Source organism: Lycium ferocissimum, chromosome 5, assembly GCF_029784015.1.
Source record: "Lycium ferocissimum isolate CSIRO_LF1 chromosome 5, AGI_CSIRO_Lferr_CH_V1, whole genome shotgun sequence".
NCBI classification, from domain to species: domain Eukaryota; kingdom Viridiplantae; phylum Streptophyta; class Magnoliopsida; order Solanales; family Solanaceae; genus Lycium; species Lycium ferocissimum.
Window position 1 is genome coordinate 29,638,514 of NC_081346.1, and position 19,787 is coordinate 29,658,300.

The following is a 19,787-nucleotide window of genomic DNA, read 5'->3' on the forward strand; positions in this document are numbered from 1 at the left end:
TTGCCACTGTCGTTGTGCCGGTGCAGCGAGTCAACTTATTTCACCACCGACCGCTTGAGTTAGATCTGGCTAGAAATTACCTAGATCTAGATCTATCCTTGCTAGATCTAGTTCTATCAGAAAACTCATCGAGGTAGTGGTGGAGCGCAGGTGGCGGAGATGAAATTACCAGCGGTGGGGGTCGCCGGAGGTGGTTGAGGTCGGCGATGGAGAAATCGTAGGTGCAGGGTAGTGGGTGTATGGGTGTATAATGTTACAGTGTATCGGGTGTATACACTATTATACATTTTTATACACCTGTGTACATAATGTATCTGTCTTGTATACTTATGTATATAGGTCTATAAATATGTATAAGTCTTATTCAAAACTAGTCCAAATCTATGTTTATACCCACTTATAAAATATTGTATAATTGTGTATAAATATGTATAAGTGTGTATATTCTTGTATAATGTTGTGCAATTTAATTTTTTAGTGTACATACCTACACATTAAATACCTTCAAACACTTATATACATAATATACTTATCTTTTACATATAAGTGTATAACACTGTATAAAAGTGTTTTTGGGCTAAAGCTTTGCAATGTAAGTTTTGAGCTATTTTTTTACAATATAAGTGAGCAAATTGCATATTTCCGAAATTTCTCCATATTAATTGTCTTTATTTAACCAATTGAGAGAGAAATTATTTAACCAGTCACAGTAAAGTAGTAAGACAGCAAAGAAAAAAAAAAGATTTGAATCTTGGCCTTGTCAAGGTACTTGCCTAGGTTAACCACCTTTTGGCCCCAGTAGTTGGAAGCACGTAATAGTGAATTAACCAACTCTGTCCATTTCCCCTGCATGCGTGTCGCCCTCTAACTTCCCCTTTTTTCCCGCGAAAATCTCCCGTTTCTTCAAACTCTTTAATCTTCTCTCCCATTATCCAATAATCTGGATTTGCCAATCCCATTTTAATCTCCATTTTCATCCTTCTCTGTTTATCTATCACATTTCTCTCACTCCTCCCAAATTTAATTACCATTTATCAAGATCACCATGCAATTATGAACAGGATCGTTAAATCCACAATCAACAACTACAATGTCGAAAATATCTTTGAGCTCGGACAATAATGTGGAGCCTGAAAAAACCCTAAATTCAATCGCCACCGGTTCACATTCACCATCCGTTGTGAAGCTAAGGAAGATACCTCCAATACCTGTACGACATCGAGTCGATGATGATGATGATGAGGAGGAGGATGAAAGCGGAGGAAGTGCAACGTCATCAGAGGCTTCAATTCTGGGGCTAAACCATATAAGGACGCGTTCCGCTCCATCACCTCTTAGGATTTGCAATTCTATCGTTAATAGTCCATTGGATGTTGAATATAGCCACACCTTATCCTCTAAATCATCGTCCAGCGTTCAACATTCTTCCGAACAAGGTCCATTTTCCGTTCCCTCTGGCTTGTTTCGATGGACTAGTTTGGATTTATGTATCTCAATTCAAAACCTCAAATTATTTCCACCTCCATGGATATACTTAAGGGTTCATTTGGTACGGTGGGACATCCCAGGATAAAGTTTGGGATTAAATATATACTTTATTTGGTTGAATGTATAAATTTATCTCAGCCAAACAGAGTTTAAATTTTGTCCAAACTTAATCCTGATATCTCACCTTATCCCATCAAACTTGGCATTATTTTATCCCACCTCTCGGGTGGGATGAATGGGATAAATTAATCCAAGATTATAATGACACGACTATGAGTCTGCGAACCAAACGACCCCTTGAGAATTTTAGATCTGGATTACATGCCCAAGTTCAATCCTTATACGCATCTCATCTGAAATCTCAAAAAACTTTGTAGCTTATAAATTTGAATTTGTGTCTTAATTAAACTGAAATATCACCATCCAAATAGGTCATAAGAGAATTATGAACAAGCTACGATCCGTTGTCTTTGTACTTAAGAAAAACCAGTTATTTACTAATGTGGTTGTTGTGGAAGATTGTTTGAGAATTTTAGAATTGAACATGAGAAATCACTGAAGAATTGAAACATATGATTGCCACTTTGAATAGAGCGTTAATTTTTCAGGTAAAAAAGTTCAATGGAGTCAGTCAAAACCTTTGAAAGTGCCTTCACCAAGTATTTTAAGTGCAGAGGTGAACATATCGTACTTTATTTGCTTTTGTTTCGTGATTTTATATTCCTTTTGGAAATGGTTTATTCAATACATTTGGTGAAGCAAATTTGTTGTAATTTCCTTATAATAGGGAAGCCATACAGCTTTTTCCAAGGAAATGCAATCTCCACGTTTTCAGGCTATACTGCGAGTTACCAGTGGTCGTAGAAAGAGAGTTCCAGACATCAAGAGCTTCTCTCATGAACTAAATTCAAAAGGAGTTCGCCCACTTCCATTTTGGAAGTCTCGTGCTCTTGGTCGTATGGAAGTATGTTGGCTTCTCTTAGCTCCCATTATGCTCACATAAATGTGCTGCTTGACGCCCTGAACATGCTTATCTATTTTTTTTTTTTTTTTTTACTGTCTGGTACTTGATGATATAGCAGTTTCTATGTATGGCTTTTACAGGAAATTATGGTGATGGTTAGGGCAAAATTTGACAAGTTAAAGGAAGAGGTCAATTCTGACCTAGGCATCTTTGCAGGAGATTTGGTTGGCATACTGGAGAAGACTTCAGAATCTCATCCTGAATGGAGAGAGAGTTTGGAAGATTTGTTGGTTACAGCTAGGCGTTGCACTAAGATGCCACCAAGTGAATTCTGGTCAAAGTGTGAAGGCATTGTTCAGAATCTAGATGATCACCGTCAAGAGCTACCTGTGGGAACCCTTAAACAAGCGCACACACACCTTCTGTTTATTCTCACTCGTTGCACTAGACTTGTGCAGTTCCAAAAGGAGAGTGGTTATGAAGAAGACCACATTTTGGCTTTTCACCAACTTAGTGACCTTGGATTTTATCCGGAACGACTTAGTGGGTCAAAAAGCCAGGACTTAAGTGCAAGAAGAGGTCAAAAGTTCCCAGTATATGAGCAAAGTAATCTGCCTGCTAAACATGACCCCACAAATGAAGTTGGTGATGTCGTGGAGGTTAGCACAGCAAAAAGTGTTGCTTCTTCCGCTGCAAGCTGCTACAGAATGTCGTCTTGGAAGAAGCTTCCTTCTGCAGCTGACAGAGGCCGTAGGGGCAATGACTCTGTTGAAACCACCCCGTCCAAGGGCAAAACTGATGGTCTGCAACACAAAGAGGAGATGGATCATTTTGGAAACACTCCATTATGCCCCCCTGAGCATTCTGAGGAAACTTCAAAGATTAAGAAGGTAAATTGGGGAATGTGGGATCAACCTTGCTTGTCATATGAAGATTCATTTATTTGCCGAATATGCGAAGTTGAAATACCAACTGTGTACGTAGAACAGCACTCGAGAATATGTACAATTGCTGATAGATGTGATTTAAAGGGGTGGACAGTAAATGAACGACTAGAAAGAGTTGTAGATACTCTTGAGAGAATACTTGAATCATGGACACCGAAGAGCACAGACACAGGGGCAGGAAGTCCTGATGTATCAAGAGGGTCTACATTGAATATGCCTGAAGAGTTGGATGCCTTGTTAGTCAAGCAGAATGGCTTGTCTCAACAATGCTCTGAAGACGTGCTAGATTGTCTTCCTGAGTCTGATAGTAGATGTCTTCTGGAAAATGTCAACAGCTTGACTGACATATCTAAGAAACAGTCATTAGCTGGGAGCTTAACACCTCGGTCACCTTTAGTGACTCCACGAACTGGCCAGATTGAGCTGATGCTGAGTGGACGTTTAATGGTATCTGAACATGAAAATTATCAGCAGGTATAGAAAATGATAGGAAATTTATGGTACTGTCCTCTCAGTTCTTGATGTTTTCCTTGGTTTCTCATTTTAGTCTGAACTTTACATTTGCAATCTACCACATACAGCTAAAATCATTTTAATCAAACCTTTACATATTTCAGCTTGTTTTACTTTTGGACAACTGTTAAGAAATATATAGTGTCTAAAGCATCCAAACCATAGAAGATTTATTTTGTTTGAACTATAATTTTTAGCCCAAAATTCAATTATTTTTGCAATGGAGAGTAGGACTTGCCAATCTGATAATTATTACAAAGTTGGTTTCTTCTTACTGACATTTACAGGGTTTGGTGTTTTTTACTCTTTTCATCAGTTATAGATCTTTTAGGCTTTTTGTGGTATACATTGTTTTATCTGTTAAGGTACTTGAAATCATGCATCTAAGTTACCTATCATATATTTTCAACTGTTTTTGCTTCCTAGTTGTTGCTCAATCATATTTAATATTCTTGATTGGTAGTTCAGCAAATTCATATAGTGACAGATGTTCAAGTAAAAGGTTTTCTATGATTGAGATTGTTGAGACTTCATCTGGTTCTGTATAATTGACAGTTAATGTAATTCTGCTATATATCATTGCACATCGTGTTTGTAGTTCTCCATTCATAAGTTATTTTTTAGATTTGGGTACTTTAGTAGTTCTATTGGAGTTATGAATTTGGAAGAAAATGTGTGAGAGGACTATCGCAGAATATAATAGTTGGTTTGAAGGAAAAATCTAAAAAAATGGTAAAAGAGCTGATATCTAGCAATTATGAGACACCAGTGCTGGTAGCTGGAGTTCAATAAAAAAAAGCATCAATGAAGTGTGGCAGTAATACAAAGGGATTTTTAGAACAAACGAGCCAAAGGCTTTCTAAGCGCCATGTCCTTTTTGGTTAATGTATATAGTTGATGCCCCTTTCAGAAGAATCAACTACATGTTTCTGCTCTTTCTGTCAAATCTCTCTCTCGCTCCAAATCTTTTTTGGTCTGCAACATGGTTAATGAGGCCTTCAAAAGAATCCCCTTGTAAATTTGCCTTTTCCTAACTTCATCCTCTCTCTCTTCCTGCTACTTCCTTTACATTATGTATTATTATTACTTGTATATCCCTATAGCCCAATGAATCAAACATGCAGCACTACCGTATTATCATTATTATAAACTGTGGCAAACTTGTGCTGCGTGCTCATATTTTAAAAATTCTTTACTTTTGTATTTTGAAATTATTTTCAAATACTTAACATGAAATAATGTAATTAGGAGTGTTCTCAAGAAAAAATAAAAAAACACTAGATGGTGGGCATAAAAGACAATGGGATGCAGTACAATAATTGGACCAATTTAGCCCCATGATGTTCGAAGTTAGTAGCAGGAACTTGAGGATGAACCTTAGGTTCCCATTGAGGAGTATTGAACCACCAACTAAGCTACTACTTGGGGTTGCATTTTTATTAGTAGCATAAATTATTGATCATTATTTTCATATTCTGGGTGTCGTAGTTTTGATGTTTGTATTCCTAGTACCACCCAATTGGTGTTTAAATACTATAGGCTCCTTGTTTATTTTATCAATTGGACATTGATTAAGTTTGTTAATTATATTGTGGAGAAACATGGCAGATAAATAAGCTATTGGATATTGCTCGATCAGTTGCCAATGCAAACAACAATGATTACGGTACATTGGAATACTTGCTTGACCGACTTGAAGACCTAAAATATGCAATTGAGGATAGGAAGGTGGATGCTCTTGTTGTTGAGACCTTTGGGAGACGAATTGAGAAATTATTGCAGTGAGTTCTATTATTCTTGTAAATTCTTGTACAAGTGGTAAAAACTGTTCACAGAAATTAAGAATAGGTTATGTTTTAACTTTAATTCATCTTGACTTCAGATGTCTTTCTACTTCTACTTTGCATGTTTTCTCAAACTCTACAGGGAGAAATATGTATTACTTTGTGGACACATTGAAGATGAAAAAGTGGAACCATCCAATACCTTAGGTGACGAGGACAGTTCAACAGAAGATGATACAAGCCGCAGTGTACGTGCAAGCCCTATAAATACATTGTCCAAGGATCGAACATCTATTGAAGATTTTGAAATTCTAAAACCAATCAGCAGGGGAGCTTTTGGGAGAGTTTTCCTCGCCAGGAAAAGGGCAACAGGGGACTTATTTGCAATTAAGGTAAAAGCTGTATCCCATTGAGGGATAATAATTTCAAGTAATTTGCAGGAGATATTCTTATCATTCTCTATTTGTGTTAGATGTTGAAAACTAGCTGAAACTAACATACACACCTATATACATCCATGGTTCCATCCACTACTTTATTCAAATTTAAAGTCTGGAAGCTTCCTTCTCCTGAATCTATCATGTCTTATTTATCAAAAAATAATTACCTGTTAGTTGCTTAGCTTTCTCATTGCCTATACAATTTCTGCTGTTTGTTCTTGTTGTCTTTCTGTCAAACCTATCAGTTGTTTTGATTTTGCATTGTTTGCCTTTTGTTCCATGCCGATTTTAGGTTGTAGTTCCATTCATTTCCTGAATTTTAACGACCATATTTTTCACAGGTTTTAAAAAAGGCTGACATGATACGCAAAAATGCAGTAGAAAATATATTGGCCGAGAGAGATATTTTAATATCAGTCCGCAATCCTTTTGTGGTAAGTCGATAGCAAATATTCTTTTCTTTTGTGAACCAAGTTTAGGTTAATGGAAATTAACAGATATAACACTGTTAAAATAAGAAACAAAGCACTTCCAAGAGACCAAACTAATGGTTATCTGGTGGGTGAACAGGTCCGCTTTTTTTACTCCTTCACATGCAGGGATAATCTTTATCTGGTCATGGAGTACCTAAATGGTGGGGATCTTTTTTCATTGCTGAGAAATCTGGGCTGCTTAGAGGAAGATATGGCACGTATATACATTGCAGAACTAGTACGGACTAATTTAATAGGCTTGCTAAACTTTGGCATGCTACCAACTCTTCTACATTTCTCAGAAATGGTATTATAGATCTTATTTGTCCTTTTCAGGTTCTTGCATTGGAGTATCTCCATTCTCTAAATATCATTCATAGAGATCTGAAGCCAGATAACTTGTTGATTGGTTCAAGCGGTCACCTCAAGGTCAAAAATACTTTTATGCAGACTAGTACTGTTTTTAGTTGTTGAAAGATCCAAAAGCTTGTGTGTCGGAACTATTGTTGTTAAGTAGAGCTGAATTTCAGGCATTGTTTAAAGAGCTTTACACATGTACTTATATTTTCTTTTAGTTTTCGAGTTCTCACAATCTAATCCTCATAATTACAGTTAACAGATTTTGGGCTCTCAAAGGTTGGTCTCATCAATAGCACTGACGACTTAGCAGGACCATCAGTGCCTAGTGCTGCCTTTCTTGGGGAAGATAGATCTAAGATGGACGAGCATTCATTCAAAAGAGAACAGAGGCAGAAGAATTCAGTTGTTGGCACCCCTGATTATCTAGCACCTGAGATACTTCTCGGCATGGGACATGGTATGGACCCATCTGATGATTGATCTTTCATAGTCACAAACTACTCCCTCTTCCCAGTTTATGCAGCACAATTTCCTGCTGGAACATCAGAAAGAGCTTGACGAACTTCTAAGACTCTTATATCTCCATCACTATTGTCAAGAGCTCACATTTAAGCACATCACGTTTCAAATCAAACCAACTTTTGAGAACTATTTTGAAAGTTCTTTCTACTTTCACCTATAACATTTGTAAGTAAAACCAACAAGGTAATATCCATGCCTAATCCAAGACACTTCTGATCAGTCGGAGATGGAGTGCATACATTTCATACAAGTTATTTTATTGTGATTTCTGCTATAATAAATCTATTTTTTTCTAGGTGCCACGGCTGATTGGTGGTCAGTGGGTGTCATTTTGTTTGAGCTGCTTGTCGGTGTTCCTCCTTTTAATGCAGAACATCCTCAGGTATGCTTTCTGTATCTGATAATTTTCAGATTACTAGACAAGGAGAGCTGGCCTCGGCATGCCTTGAGACAACTCAGCAGTTTTTTCTTTTATAGAGTTTACTCTTCTCTTACGTGTTACTTCTATTTTGAATATTTTAGTGTTGATTAGTATACTAAAGTCGATTTTTGATGCGGATTATATCAATGTTGAATGCTTTTCAAATCCTCAGAACAGCAAATGGAAAGCAACTCCTTTAAATTAGGATTCTGTTTCTCTTTTGCAACTTTCAGGCTAACAGCTGGCTCTAGCCTGCTTTTTCCACTAGGATGGATATGACAGATTTGTAGTTCAGCAAGATCACTAATCCTCATTGTAGACTGATAGATAGGTTGACTTGAAGCATGAAATTGGACGATTGTGTGAATCTTTTTTCAACCTTTATGCTGAACCTCCTATCTAGCTTCACTAAAAAATATAGTTGAATAAATGGAGAAACATGTTAGAGATGCATGAGAGTGTGTTCCATGATTGTAACACACTAGTGATAAGGTTTATGATTCTGGGAGGACATAATGTGATTAATTTCTCCCTTCAAGAGTGCATTGCTAATAAGAATGAATGAGCTGCTCCAGTTATCCACGTCGAGTATTTTTCTTTATAGTTGAGTATCCTGCTTTCTTATTTTGTTCAGTTGACAGTTCTTTGGGGTTCTGTAATTATGTAGTTATATAATTGGTTGCACCGACTACATTGTGCTAATTTTGTCATACATTCTCGAGTGCAATACAATTGATCTTGAATGTTCAGAAGGTATGTTGGTTGTGAAGAATGATTGATACGGAGATTTCTTTTGGGGTGCTTTTAATTGATAGATCTATGACCTCTTGTTTCGAAATCAGATTCTTCTTGAGGAGAGCTTGGGTTTCTTTATGTTCTATTGATGCTGCTATATTAATTGTATGAACCTATTTAAGACCTGAGATGCTTTCTAACTTTATTTTATTATTCTGCGTGTTATTTGAGTTTTTCAAAAAGGACTTTTCTGTGGATAGTAAATTGTTCTTGGCTCCAATTGGCCAAATTCTCTATGTTCATTTTATCTTTGACTTTTGAGGAAGTTTGTTAGTGAGTTGTTAGTTCATAGTGTTTTCATTTTGCTTGACATGTATAGCCATGTGGCAGAATCTAATCTCAAGCTCCTATTTTGTTGCAGCAAATTTTTGACAATATTATTAACAGGGACATACCTTGGCCCAAGATACCAGAGGAAATGAGCTTGGAAGCGTATGACTTGATTAACAAGTAAGTCTTGCTACAAAGGTCTTGGTTTCAGTTGATTATCAGAAATGCTTGTGGTTCTGAATTGGCAAGGCCAATGAAACCCATGTCATCGTACTGTTGGAGTTATAATGAGCCCGTTTGGATGGGCTTATGGCTTTGACTTATACGCTAAGCCATAAGCCATAAATTAGGAATTCTAGCTTATGGCCTTTTGGTTATTTTTGTTGTTTTGGCTTAAAAACAAGTGCTTAAAAGCATTTTTTTTATTTTGCCAAAACACTACAAAAGTGCCTAAAAACTATTTTGGCTTAAAAGCACCTAAAATTAGTCAATCCAAACAGGCTTTATATGCTTGCTAGGAAAAGTACAAAATTAAAGGTTGATATCTACCAGTTTCTTTCACATGTCTAAATAAATCTATACTACTCATAAACGTCTCAGTAGCTTGTATCAAGAAGATACTTGGCATGTGATCGGGAAGGTACCTGCTTCTGTGCTTAACTTTATTTTTGCTTTCTTTAGGTTGCTGCATGAAAATCCAGTTCAAAGGTTAGGTGCAACAGGGGCAGGAGAGGTAAGAATCTCCCATTCGCAAGTCACGCTGTAGTCCAGCCACTTCTATAAATATGAAATGTAAAAGAAAATTCAAGTTTATTTCTTATTACCTCCTTATATTAACAGGTAAAGCGACATCCTTTCTTTAGGCATATCAACTGGGACACACTTGCAAGGCAAAAGGTTTTTCTTTCTCTTCCTGTCTTCTCTCCACTTCTCCAAGAAAAAGGATTTGGTCAGTGGAGTAAATAATAACGCTGTAATTAACTTTCTACAGGCTACGTTTGTCCCATCTGCTGATGCACATGACACTAGCTATTTTATGAGCCGTTACATTTGGAGTCCAGAAGATGAGAATGTAAATGGAGGTAGCGATTTTTATGAGTTGAGTGAGAGTGGCAGTGCTACATGTAGCAGCAGTTCATACAGCAATCTACAGGATGAAGAGGTATAAGTTTCTCAGATTTGCATAGCATTTCAAAGACTAAAATTTGATTACGACCTGGCTTTCTAACAGAGAAGGACTACCGGTTTATACCTGCCTGCCTTTGATCCTCTGATATTTAAATAACTCAAAAGACTTTGCTCTATACCCACGACTGCTGGTATATATTGTTGTTATCACTGTTCTAACCCATAATTTGTCATAACAGGGAGATGAATGCGGTAATCTAGCCGACTTTAGTACCCCTTCCCTGAATGTGAACTACTCCTTCAGCAATTTTTCGTTTAAGGTGAGAAATGCTGCCTTGCTATTACCCTATTGTTTGAGTAATGTACATGAACATGATGCCATCTCTTTTTTTTTGTTTTTACATGTCTTTTGAGTATTGACAAACTCATTTGACCTGATATTCTTGGTGCTGTTTGAGAGGAACTAGCGGGCACGATGGATTTAATTACTACTCAAATATCTTTCTAATCAAATGTGCTAACTCACCTCCTTTCTATCTCATTTGCCTTCCATCTTTGTTCTTTGGATGTTTCCAGAACTTGTCGCAGTTGGCTTCTATTAATTATGATTTAATCGGAAAGACTACTAAAGAATCAGTAGAAGCTGCAAATCCATCTGTTCCCTGAGAAGAAGAGATTGCTGCTTCTGCAGTTACATGCTGCCTCACTTTGTTTCGAAGTGCTTCAGAGACATTTTCCAAGACAAAAATGTGATGGCATCAAGTGGAATAGGATCTATCCTCCACCCCAGCTAAGGCCTCAGGTGAAGAGATGTTGCTTATTTGGTTTAAAAGCTCTGCATCCTGCCAATTTGAGGATTGTGCAGCAGATGATACTGCCTTGACATTCAATGATGTATTTCAAGGAGGACCTGAGAGACGTCAAACGCTGTGGAAAATATGTAGATACCATTAAATTGCACCCTTCTCTTCTCCTCATCCCCTTTTGTCAGGGATTGTACATAAGTGGTCCTCAATGTCGTAAAATTTTGCAGTTTATCAGTGTTTCAGGGTGAAATGGCTGTTGAACCACTGACTATGCTTGTGGCAGTCCAAATAGTAGACATCGTCGGTGTTCTTGAGTTTGTCCCAGTTTTTGGGAAGCCCAAGCCTAGATTCACAAAATTTGAATAGTAAACCTGAATTTCGGGGGAAAAAAAGGCATAACCAAATCAAATCTTGGCAGGCCATTAAAGTTGCTCCTCCCTAACGAAGAATGTATCTTGATGGAAGCTGCAAGTTTCACTGGAACGGAAAGGGAGCAATCTAGATTCAATGTGATCTCCAAATCTTCCAAACTTGAATCATCTGATTTCTGATTGTTACTGCAGCATAAGACATTTGCTGAAATTAGTTATCTAACAGTTTAACCATCGGATCAATACTCATCTTGATATTATTTTTCCTTCTCCTAGAATGTGGGTGATCCAATAGTAACTCGTGTCATTTATCGTTCTTCCTGGATGTTTTCTTCTTTATTATTCATACATAATATTTCGTATCTATATGCAACTAAGAGAACGTGATAGACAATTCAACCAAAAAGACCAAAGGAGCTCTCTGTTTGCCTTATATTTGAGTAAACATGTAAAGCCTTCGGGAGTTGTCGCAAGGTGGCTACCATCTAATTTTCTTTCCAAGCGAAAATAATTTTTTCTTTCGTTTTCGGTCTTCTCCTTATCTCACTAACTCCAAAGACCGAATTAGATCAGACAGGGAAAAAAGAAGAAGAAATAGTTGTGACGAATACAGTGGTGGTCTTCTGTTACCAATCTCAAAAAAAAAAAAAAAAAAAAAAAAAAAAAAAAAAATATAGTGATCTCGGACTTTCACTCCCAGAAGCATACCGAACTATTTAACTACCGGAAAAGAAGAGAAAAATGAGCTTTGCAACTCCCACCTTCGCAAAAGTGATTAACAAAATCATAATTAAGGTTGAAAATTTCAACTAAAGAAGAGGAAATTATGAAAGGAAAATTTTGTAAAGGAAGAAAGCTCCGTGAATTGGCTAAAAGCTCTATTAAATAACTAAAACTTTTTATAGTTCCAAAAGATCAATTTTATTTCTTCACATGCACAACTTGGAAAAGAAATACAGTAGTAAGACTTTATGTAAAAGGCAAAAGGCTCAATTTCACTTTATTAGAAAACCAATTTCACTTTATTTTCTTTTGGGTGTCAAATGATATGAGAGAGGGGACTATTGAATTGGGGGTAGACTGAACGAATAGCTATAGCATTTTCTTAGCTATGAAGGAAGGAGGTGACAACCAATGAAATGACTAAACTTGCATTGAATGGAAGTTTGCCACGAGGAAACATCAACTGACAAAACATACCATAATTGGAAAGTGAAAGGGTCCTGTCAGTACATAAAAGGGGAAATAACGAAAATAGAGACGTTTCAGATAAATGAAAATCTAGAACGAAAATGAAATACAAGGTGCTCATTTAAGTAAAGTATGATTAAGTACTCCCTCTGTTCACTTTTACTCATCCGTTACTGTAAAAATAAATTTTCACTTTTAGCATATCAAGAAAAGATAAATTTTTTTTTTGTTTTATTTTACCCATTCTATTAAATACTCACTTCAAAGTATTTTTCAAATCCAATAAAAATATACACTAATTAATTTGGATACATTAGTAAATTATGCACGTCATTTATTATTTCTAAAACAGCGTGAAAAGTTCAAAGTAGACAAGTAAAAGTGAACGGAGGGAGTAATTGCTCCAATAAACGGATTAAGGGGTCGTTTGATTTTTTTTGATTTTTTGATTTTGAGTTTAGAAGAGCTAATCCGTATAAAATCTGTATATAAGGGTTGGTCAGAATTTTAGGACATTTAATCTTCACATAAAAAATAGCATCAATCAATATAACGTCTAGTTTGCTCCTTTTTATTCTCCTCATAAATTATATACATACATAATTTAAAATCTTGAATCAAGCATAGTTGAGTACGAACTTAAACTTTGAAATAGAGAAATTGAAGTTAAAAAATTTATTTGAGGAATATTTTGTTAGAATACTGAATTCAGTCACAAAATATTTATTTGTTTTCATAGTGAAATTCACAATTTAACCAAATATTATCCAAATGCCAAACCATTTATCCATACATATTATTTTCATATTCGAAATATTATTTGCAAAATCATAAATACTTTTTTTCAACTCAATGTCAAATAGTCTTTTGTCAAATAGTTTTATTAACTTCAGTGAAATAATTTTGTTGAAACGTTAAAAATGAACCCAACTTAAACATTTCTTTTTTCGTCTTTTCAGTATTGTAGACATCTTACGGCTGAGTTTAATCCACCTAGGGCCTTAGGGGTCGTTTGGTAGCTAGTTAGGAACAAGTTATTTATGTATTAAATCTTGCATAAGTAATATCATATTTTGTAGCTGGTTAGGAGGTATGTATTCATGTATAAAATTAATACGGTGTTTGATTTGCAACTTAGAACCCAGCATATCTATTAACATTTATAAGCTATGAGAGAATTTATGTATTATTTTATGTAGGATAGAAGATGTAATAACTAAAACATGAACAATTAAACCATGCATAAAATAATACATAAATTTCGTCATAACTAATACTCTTTACGTCCCAAAAGGATTGTCTTACTTTCCTTATTAGTTTGTCCCAAAAAGATTGAAATATTTTTATATTTAGAACAATTTAACTCTGTGAGATGATTTACGACCACCCAAATATTTAAGGCTTGTTTGGACCACACATTTTAAAAATCTTCATTTATTTCTTAATCTCCATGCCAAGTTAAACTAAGACAAATTTCGTATGACATAAGTTGGGTTTCAAACTCTGCTTTAAGGTAAAAAAAAAAAAATTACTGGAATTTTGCAAATCTTTTTCTTAAGGCCTAACTTTGAGCCAAAGTTAGGCCTTAAGGCCTAATTTTGGGTAAAAGGTGGACACTTTTTTTAAAAAAAAGCCCGAATTTGTTGTTCGAACCATGACCTTTGGCTATTACCACCAATTTGAGGGTCAAAAATTAAAGACCACCCCAAAAGAAGGACAATCGGCGCGAAAAGATGATTGAAGAAGTGGAATTAGACCCAACCCGACCTAAGTGTTGCAGAGTTTAGGGGACAACGTGCAGAGCGGAATTGTTTAAGTGACTCACACTCACCTCACTCACTCCATGTGATGTGATGGGTGCTTAATAATACAAAAGGCATTGAAATCTAAACCCAGCAGAGTAGACAGAATTTTCCCGGAAAAAAGGAATAGGGATCAAAGATGTGGAGGCGTTTCACGTCACTCCCTCTCTTCTTTTCTCATCAGGTATTCTTTTTATTACTACTTATTGATCCAATCGAAGCTCTTAATATTGTGTTGTCAATTTCTCTGGATATTATCTAGGTGAGAAGAGCTGAAGAGCTCAAGATTTGTCAAGCATTTTGTACTGAAATCATCAAACCGGTATTTCATTTTCTCCCTCTCAATATCTTCCTTTTGTTTTTGTTTTCTTTACACTTGATTATTTTTCCTACGAAATCTCCCTTTATACCCGTGTAGGTAGAAGGTGACAGCTATTCCAGAAGAAATAGCCACCCTTTTGTCGCTTTTGTTTTGGGTAACCTTTTTACTCTATTCACCCTGCACTATTCAGACACTCATTTTATCTCCTTGAAATTTGATTTATTTATCTCTTCTATTCTTGGTTTTCTAAATGAGGGTTCAGCAAAATGGTTGAAAGTATTGATTGAAAATTTCTCTATAAGCATTGGGGCCTTTAAATAGCCAACTTGAAGTAAGAGAATTTGCATATTTTAAAATTCATAAAGCTTAATATATCTCAACTAATCTTATCTAACTAAAATTGAATTCAAATTTTAACAAAGACTCCTCGTGTGGCCTGGCCCTTCACTGGACCGCGCGCGCGTAGGGGCTTAGTGCCGCAGTACATTTTTTTTTTTCTTTTTCTTTTTACTCCTCTTGCAACTAAACTACTTATTATTCAAATTAGTAGTAACAGAAGCAATTTTCAACATTTATGATCCCGGTTAAATCCTTTTTGATTGTAGCTCATATGGGGTAAGTGAACTTTCTCTTTTTTTTTTTTTTTTTTTTTTTGTGTTGTGTTGTGGGGGGGGGGGGGTGGGGTGGGGGATGGAGGTAGAGGTGAGAGGGAATGGAACATTACAAGCTTTTCCCTGAGAATTTTGATAGTGGTTCTCATTTATGACATTAAGCAAAAGATAACGAGGAACAAAGACTTCTTTATGACAAAGTGAATAGTTTGATGATACTGATTAGGACACTCTAGTTGGAATGAAGAGAATAAGTCTAGAAGTAACATGTCATATTGCTTGTTATGTGTCTGTTGTTGAGCTACCTATGCTCATTTCACTTTTTTGTTTGTTTAAAACAGTGTTTAAGCCTAAATGTTGCAACCTTTTGTCAACCTTTCCTACGCTTGCTCGCGTGAGCAGAAATTGTCGAGTTTGCTAAAGAGTCTGCATTCATCTCATTCTTTGCTAGTTTTTAGTGGAAAGTGAATAAATATTGGTTGCTTTGCAGACAACAGGTGAATAAATATTGGTTGCTTTGCAGACAACCTATGATATCGGCTTGTTTAATGACTATGAGGACACTAGTTGATTCTTTCCCCCTTAATGGCAGTTTTTCAGCTAAAGACACATGATTAATCATACATGAGAATAGACAAAATGGTTAGGAATGGCAACGGGGCGGTGCGGGGGTGGGGCGGGGAGAGTCTAAAACACAAGAAACTAAATTTGTACGGGTGCGGTGTGGGTGGGGATGCGAAAATCCCGCTTCTGCATCAGCTTAATTATTAGCCTACGATTGAAGGCTAATCTCTTATTTAAACTTTGCCTTATCCCAAAAAAAAAAAAAAAAAAAAAAAAAAAAAGGCTAATCTCTTATTTAAGCTTATATTAATGCTGTTTTGGCAGTAACTTTCACTTATATTTCTTCTCTATCTGATAGTTGATTAAGTCATATAAACCAGTGGATAATCCACTTAAGTCTCTTCCTTTTTTAGTTTTCGCCCTCTAATAAATGATATAGTTGACGTAGGTGATCTAACGTTAAGAGATAAACTGAAGTCAAATGACGAAATATATAAATAAATGAATCGAATAAGTATCAGATTAACCAGTGGGTAATCTGTCTGTGAGTTGATTAAGTCATAATAGGGCCTATTCTTCGTTAGAGTTTTTGAGATTCTGAAGTTTTAGAAACTTTTGCAGTAATCATATGTTTCTTAAAATTTTATGTTGCAAGTAAAAACACTCTTAATTCAACACAATATCAGAAGTTTGACTTTGTCATTGAAGAGGATCACATGATTTGCCCCTATTATAGTTAGGGAGAAAATAATTTTATTTTCCTGAAAGCAAGACATTTAACACAAAACGCTACCTGTAAGGGGAACTGAGAATTCTTTTTAAGAATGCTAGAGTGGTGGGTGCAAGAAACATAACCGCACTGTTCAAAAAAGATAGAAAATTATGCGGTGCGGGTTTATGCGGGGCGAGGCAGGTTCAAAGCATCAAATTATGCTATGCTGGGCGGGGCGGGGCAAAGTCTTCGCAGGTTTATGCAGGTTTTCCCCGCAACTGCACCGCCCCGCACTGTTTGCCATCCCTAAAAATGGCTGTTGCATGTACTTTTACTAGATTATTTGGGTAACAGATGGGATTACTGAACAGTTTTGCTGTCCTTTTAGGAGGTCCTGGTAGCGGTAAAGGTACTCAATGTCTGAAGATTGCTGAAACCTTTGGGTTCGAACACATAGGTGCAGGAGATCTATTGAGGAAAGAGATGTATTCCGGCTCTGAGAATGGGTATGAATTCCATGTTTCCCCTTGTGGATTTTTAAGTTCAGTTCCCGAAAAAAATTGTAATACCTTTCAGTCTGAATTCAGTGCCATGATTCAAAAGTTAATGGAGGAAGGAAGTATTGCTCCATCAGAGGTGACTGTCAAGCTACTTAAAAAGGCAATTGAATCAGCTGAAAATCGTAAGTTTCTAATAGATGGTTTCCCAAGAAGTGAAGAGAATCGAATGGCGTATGAGAGGATTGTAAGTTTCTTTAATTGGATGCTTCCCTTATCTTTATTGTAATGAGCATTATCTATTAAGATAGTCTCTAGCAATATTTAAAAGGAACTTTTTGCCAGTGATCCTGTGGTTGATTGTTAAGATTATGAAGTTCAGATGTGAATGCAGATTGGTGCTGAACCGAACTTTGTGCTTTTCTTTGACTGCCCTGAAGAAGTTATGGTCAAACGAGTATTGAACCGGAATGAGGTGATGTTAATACTTGTGATAAAAAGGAATGCATATGCTTTTATGTTTTAGCTTCGTTCAATAATATAACGTTTCTTTTCAGGGGCGAGTTGATGATAATGAACATACAGTCAAGGAGCGCCTAAAAGTATATAAAGGTATAACTCTTCCAGTAGTCAACCACTATGCCAAGAAAGGAAAGCTTTACAAGGTACTCTTTCCAAGGGTGACAACTAGTTCAAAAATGTTCAAAATTTCTGCCCGACATGCCTTTTTATTCTCCCTCTCGTTCCCCTTTCATTTTACAAAAGGTGCTATTAAATTGTTAGTGGTTTCTGTTGACTTATATAATTTTTTCTTCACCAACAAAATCATGCAGGTTGATGGTACTGGAACTCAGGAAGAGATATTTGAACGACTCCGTCCAATTTTCATTTCATTGAGGTATATTTTGCATTCTCCTGCTGCTATGTTGCCAAGTATGTATTTGCATCAAGATCATAACAATTGCTTTATTACCACTTCGTGAGACACATTTTTAACATTGCATTGGTATATTATTTCTTTTGGTTCTTCTGAATTGATATACTCTTTCCTGCAACTTTATTTTCTACCTAATTACGGGATTGCTCTCGCTCAATTTTTCTCTCTTCCACCCTTTGATTTTACTGAAAAGTATCACTATATCCATTTGTTCGAAACATATTTATGGCTCCATTTTTCGCTTGAGCAGGTTGTCGACATAACGGATACCCTGCAGAAGCAAGTGATAGGAATTGAAGAAGTTGAATATGCTGTAGAAAAGTACACAAGAATGTAGATTGTTTCATGGAAGAAAAACTGAAAAGCAAAAAGGCAAATTGCAGTCCAGGTCCTGTTCCAAAAAAAAAAAAAAAATCTTGTTCAAAAATTGCAAGTCCAGGTTTTGCTATTTGTTCAATATTTCCTGCTTTTCTGGTGAAAAATCTAGAGTCAGACCGCCAATCTTGAAATTAAAGTCCATTCCTCCCACCTCCTCTGTTGCCAATCTTACTGGAACCCAAACCCATTCTCATCCGGCGAGTTTACAGATTTTGCCTTTTTTCTTCTTTATTTTGTTGTAATTGTTATACATTTCCTTTTCTTCTTTCATGCTATAATCAATATTTCATACACACACGTGACACGTATAAGAATAACTCAAATACATTACTTCCACAGTTAAGAGTACTGCAAATTGTGATATTTCCATGGAAGATGATGTAAAATAAAATTACAGGCAAAATCTTTGTCCATCCACCAACCCGTTTGTAATGCTTTTGAATGAATGGGGGTTTCCTGCAACTTGCTTTTTGAAGAATGAACATTTGATGTAGTCTTCATATGGTATTATGCTATTATGCAGTTATTAGATTTCTAACTTCTAAGCACAGCGGCAGTATATGACCTGAATCTGATTTTCAGAGAAAGCCAGAAAGGGCCAATGTGATCTGCAGTTCCTTATACGCGTTATGTAACTGCCTTATGATCTGTTTCATCTCATCTTCGAGCGAGTATGTGGATTACCCTTAATATCATTATGGAAATATAACCATTCACGACCAATCAAACTTGTATAGCATTTTGAGATATATGAATTTATTTTATTCTGCTTAAAGTACTAAAGCAGCTGTGGGATCAAATAACAAATACTTTCTTTCTTACTAATCTTTTTGTATTCTGTTGTCTTGTCCGATATAGGAACTTATTAGTTAAAAACTGGAAAAGGGCCAAATATACCCCTCATTATTCTTTGGGTCCAAATATGCGCCTGCCGTTATACTATTGGATCAAGTATATTCTTCCTCCATTAAAGTTGTCCAAGGTGGACATCGATTCCTACGTGGCACTGATATTTGATGAGGTGGATGTCATGTGGCATGCCACCTCAACGCCCCTCCCCTCTATTTGTTCTTCCGCCAAGAAATTTTCTTCTCCTCCACCACCATCACCGCCGCCATGACTTTGATCTTCGTGAGGTTGTTATGGCATTCGTAGAAGCTCAAATCGGACAAGATCGAACTTTTATTTTATTTTATCATAGCTGATGTTAATTGAGAATTGCAGTAGAAAAGATAAATCAGTGTTTGATACATGAATTGAGAGTTAAAGTTGACAGCTGGAGTTAGTTAGTGACAGTTGTAATTAGTTAGGAAAAGGAGGGAAAAGTAGTTACAGTTAGTTAGTTAGTTGTTAATCTTGTGTTGAACTTTCTATTTACAGTTAGTTATGAGTGGTAGATTCCAGAGATGTAATATTCATTCATTCACATTACTTGATTCTTAATACAATTCTCATATTCTTCTTACATTTTCTATCTTTCCCATCAGTTAA

General features: G+C 36.1%; 2 protein-coding genes across 3 annotated transcripts; both read left to right on the top strand.

The window, feature by feature from the left end:
• The first annotated feature begins 836 nt into the window (after positions 1–836).
• On the top strand, positions 837–11,576 carry LOC132056670 (probable serine/threonine protein kinase IRE). 2 transcript variants are annotated; one of them, XM_059448961.1, is made up of 17 exons: positions 838–1,436; positions 2,097–2,164; positions 2,276–2,452; positions 2,593–3,873; positions 5,521–5,693; positions 5,839–6,088; positions 6,478–6,570; positions 6,707–6,847; positions 6,946–7,038; positions 7,222–7,426; positions 7,788–7,873; positions 9,069–9,157; positions 9,659–9,710; positions 9,818–9,874; positions 9,969–10,139; positions 10,345–10,425; positions 10,682–11,576. In XM_059448961.1, exons 1-17 carry the CDS (start codon positions 1,091–1,093, stop codon positions 10,769–10,771), a joined length of 3,453 nt encoding a protein of 1,150 aa, XP_059304944.1. In that variant the 5' UTR covers positions 838–1,090; the 3' UTR covers positions 10,772–11,576. The 2 variants fall into 2 exon arrangements, with proteins under 2 accessions (XP_059304943.1, XP_059304944.1); XM_059448960.1 differs by lacking the exon at positions 10,682–11,576 and having other exon boundaries at positions 837–1,436; positions 10,345–10,559.
• A 2,626-nt stretch (positions 11,577–14,202) lies between these two features.
• Positions 14,203–18,709, top strand: LOC132056671 (UMP-CMP kinase). The gene is made up of 9 exons (XM_059448962.1): positions 14,203–14,459; positions 14,538–14,597; positions 14,694–14,751; positions 16,873–16,990; positions 17,072–17,228; positions 17,376–17,456; positions 17,539–17,646; positions 17,815–17,879; positions 18,169–18,709. The coding sequence occupies exons 1-9, from the start codon at positions 14,415–14,417 to the stop codon at positions 18,179–18,181; spliced, it is 705 nt and encodes a 234-aa protein (XP_059304945.1). The 5' UTR covers positions 14,203–14,414; the 3' UTR covers positions 18,182–18,709.
• The last annotated feature ends 1,078 nt before the right edge of the window (positions 18,710–19,787 follow it).

Bases quoted from the DNA above. Each gene is read 5' to 3' on its own strand.
- LOC132056670 (XM_059448960.1), top strand. From the start codon at position 1,091: ATGTCGAAAATATCTTTGAGCTCGGACAATAATGTGGAGCCTGAAAAA. The intron at 7,039-7,221 runs GTCAAAAATACT...TCATAATTACAG, and splicing joins GTTCAAGCGGTCACCTCAAG to TTAACAGATTTTGGGCTCTC. The intron at 9,158-9,658 runs GTAAGTCTTGCT...TGCTTTCTTTAG, and splicing joins GCGTATGACTTGATTAACAA to GTTGCTGCATGAAAATCCAG.
- LOC132056671 (XM_059448962.1), top strand. From the start codon at position 14,415: ATGTGGAGGCGTTTCACGTCACTCCCTCTCTTCTTTTCTCATCAG. The intron at 14,598-14,693 runs GTATTTCATTTT...ATACCCGTGTAG, and splicing joins GTACTGAAATCATCAAACCG to GTAGAAGGTGACAGCTATTC. The intron at 16,991-17,071 runs GTATGAATTCCA...GTCTGAATTCAG, and splicing joins TATTCCGGCTCTGAGAATGG to TGCCATGATTCAAAAGTTAA.